Source organism: Pteropus medius, unplaced genomic scaffold (genome assembly GCF_902729225.1).
Source record: "Pteropus medius unplaced genomic scaffold, Ma_sr-lr_union100, whole genome shotgun sequence".
Lineage (NCBI taxonomy): Eukaryota > Metazoa > Chordata > Mammalia > Chiroptera > Pteropodidae > Pteropus > Pteropus medius.
The window spans coordinates 6,798-9,956 of NW_024340629.1; the positions used below are offsets into that span (position 1 = coordinate 6,798).

The 3,159-nt window shown below is 38.0% G+C and overlaps 1 protein-coding gene across 1 annotated transcript; it reads right to left on the bottom strand.

Moving 5' to 3' along the window:
- Positions 1–1,909: 1,909 nt before the first annotated feature.
- On the bottom strand, positions 1,910–2,869 carry LOC120615287 (olfactory receptor 1044-like). Its single transcript, XM_039878660.1, has one exon. The coding sequence runs from the start codon at positions 2,867–2,869 to the stop codon at positions 1,910–1,912; it is 960 nt and encodes a 319-aa protein (XP_039734594.1).
- Positions 2,870–3,159: the final 290 nt, after the last annotated feature.

Consider the following 3,159-nt stretch of genomic DNA (forward strand, 5'->3'; position numbering starts at 1 on the left):
TCATTTTTCAAAATACATTTATTATCATAAAACACCGTTTTCTAAAAAATTATACAAATAATATAATATATAGAAAACGCAGTACTATCTTGAGTGTGTTTCCCTAAAAGGAGACACAGAATCAATGTTTTGTGCAAATATGGTTTATTAATGTTCCAAGAACAGGTATTGCATTGAATGGGAAGTGGGACTTAGAAAGAAAGTAGGCCAAGCAATAGCATAGTATCGAAGTCCCACAATAGGACTCTGGTTAGAGTGCATGGGAGAGTTTTGGAGACAGGGAAGGTCAAACATTGGAAGTGCTTCAATGAGAAGCCTAGGCCATGGAGTTGAGTATTTATACTCCTGTGCATGTATCGGTCATTGGGCAAGAGCTGTCCCTGTGGAATAGAAATTCCCAAGTTCTGGCTCACTCAGCATACAGAAAACAGCTTCCGGAAGCCTGGGGCAGTTCTCCAGCAGAGGAATAGGCAGTGTTTCTTGAGAACAAAATCATGCCAGGATCTGTATACAGATATGGTAAAGAAATCATATGAGACAGTGTTTATCGAAGTTTGTTTGTGGACAAGCAGAATCAAGAGAACTTGAGAACTTGTTGGGAATACAAATTCTTTGTCTCCACAGCAGACTTACTAAACCAGAAACCGGACGGGTTTGACCCGGCAGTCTATATTTTAACAAGTCTCCCAGTCGACAGTAACATATGCTCAAGTTTGAGAAGAAACCAAAGATGGTTCACGGAAGAAGCTTTAATAGTATGGATTGCAAATACTATTTTACTTAAGAACTAATTTGAAAGCAAAATGACAGTTATGTTTAAATTCTAAATAACAGCTGCCTTAAATTTGTTACGTCTTTTAATGCAAGCTCCCTTTACAGGCCAATCACCTTGATGGCTTAGGTATATAAGAAAACGGAAGGTTGAGAGACCTTAGCTGCCGTGCATAAATTCAAAGGAACTTTGAAGTTCCTGACTCAATCTGGAATAATTATATTAAAATCAAAAAATTAAAAAATAGACCTTAGGATAAGAAATCCTGCCAGAAACAAAGAAGGGTATTGAATAATGAAAAAAAAAATCAGTAAATGTATTAGTTATAAATTTATGTACAACTGATAGAGTACCCCATAATATATGAAATCAAAATGACAGGAATGACAGATAAGCAGAGTAAAAACACAACTCAGCTAGGATTTACTAGCACTTTTAATAATTGGTAGAACGAATAAAGAGAAGACCAGTAAGTATATAGGAGTCTTGAGCAACACTCTCCAGCAGCTTCCGCTGAATAAAATCTATACAGCAATAGTTTAGGAAATAATTGTGTAGGGCAGCTTTCTCAACCTTGGCATTATTGCCATTTTGGACTGGATAAATTCTTGTGTGATTTTCCTGGGTATTGTAGGTTATGTAGCAGCATCCCTGGCTTCAACCCTCTTGCTAGTAATAGCTACATAATCTTCTCAGGGTGAACATCAATATTTCCAGACATTGCTCCATGTCCCCTGGGGGAATTTTACTCCCAGTTGACACCAGTAGTTTAGAGAGGTGTCTTGGTATTTAACTTAAAATATATAATTAAAACACTCATAATCCTAAACTAGGTGTTGAGGGTGCCTTCACTTTTGTCTGTTCTTGGGCGGTAACTAGTTATGTAACTGTCAGAGAAGATAATTTTTTAATATATGTTTTTCTTTTGAGAAATAATAGAATGTAAGTTCTTTCGACATTTTCTACACATTAATTGTAATTCTAAGTCAAGCTTGCTATAGAAGAATTCAGAGAAAAATTTAATTTTAAAGTGAACAAATCTTTATTGACCACCAACTAAGATCAAGACTCTCTACTAGTTTCGTTAATAGTGGGAAAATCACATCATGAGGGAAAGGCCACGTTTCTTTATTCAAATCATGTTTTAACTTTCAGGAACATGAAAACCTGGTTTCTACTGACGACGACTTTCCTCATGGCTTCTTTCACGTCTTTGTTCCTCAAGCTGTAGATTAAGGGATTCAGCATGGGAATGATCACTGTGTAGAAGACAGAGGCCATCTTGTCTGTGTCAAGGGAATGATTAGAGCTTGGCTGTAAGTACATAAAGATCAGAGTCCCATAGAATATGGTGACCACCAGCATGTGGGAGCTGCATGTGGAGAAGGCTTTGCGTCTCCCATCGGCTGAGCGCATCCTCAGGATGGTGGAAATAATAAACATGTAGGAGACAAAGACAATCAGAACAGAGGAAATGAACGTGATACCAGCACAGGCAAAGATCCACAGCTGTTTGGAGTGAGTGTCTGAGCAAGTTAGCCTGAGAAGAGGCATGTCATCACAGTAGAAGTGATTGATGATATTAGAGTGACAATAGGAGAGGCGAAAGGTGAGGATGGTATGAAACAGTGCCATCAGAAAGCTATAGCTATAGGGGACAGCCACAAGCTGAATGCAGATACTTGGAGACATTACGACCATATAGAGGAGAGGGTTACAAATGGCCACGTACCGGTCATAGGCCATGGAAGCCAGAAGCAAACACTCCGATACCATGAAGGCGAGGAAACAGCCTAACTGAGCAGCACATGCATTGAAGGAGATGACGTTTTGTTTGTACAAGAAGTTTCCCAGCATTTTGGGTGTAATGACAGAAGCATAACTGAAATCGACGAAAGCTAGGTTGCTGAGGAAGAAGTACATAGGTGTTTTGAGTCTTGCATCTGTTCTAATGACTAGGATCAAACCCAGGTTGCCTATGACTGTGAAAACATAAATAGATACGAAAATCACAAAGAGGGGCATCTTCAACTCTTGACGATCTGTCAGACCCATAAGAATAAATTCTGTCACCTGAGTGCAATTGATTTGGGCCATGTATTTTCAGTGCATCTGGATAAAGAGAGGAAAGTTAAATCCAGCTTAATTAAATTAATCTTAAACCTTCATAATAGTTTTTTATACCTTAAAATCTTGAAAAGCAATTTTATTGTTAATATGAAAGTACTAATATTAAAATGGTTAATAGTATACTTGAAGTCTGGGATGGGAGAAAGGGCAAAAGTAGATATTTTGGAGGAAAGACTTATTTCTTTCACCCAAATCAATTGCATTGAAAAAGTTAAGAGCTGTATGATAGGATTCAGCCCACATTGACTCTCTGGTCC

Bases quoted from the DNA above. Each gene is read 5' to 3' on its own strand.
- LOC120615287 (XM_039878660.1), bottom strand. From the start codon at position 2,869: ATGGCCCAAATCAATTGCACTCAGGTGACAGAATTTATTCTTATGGGT.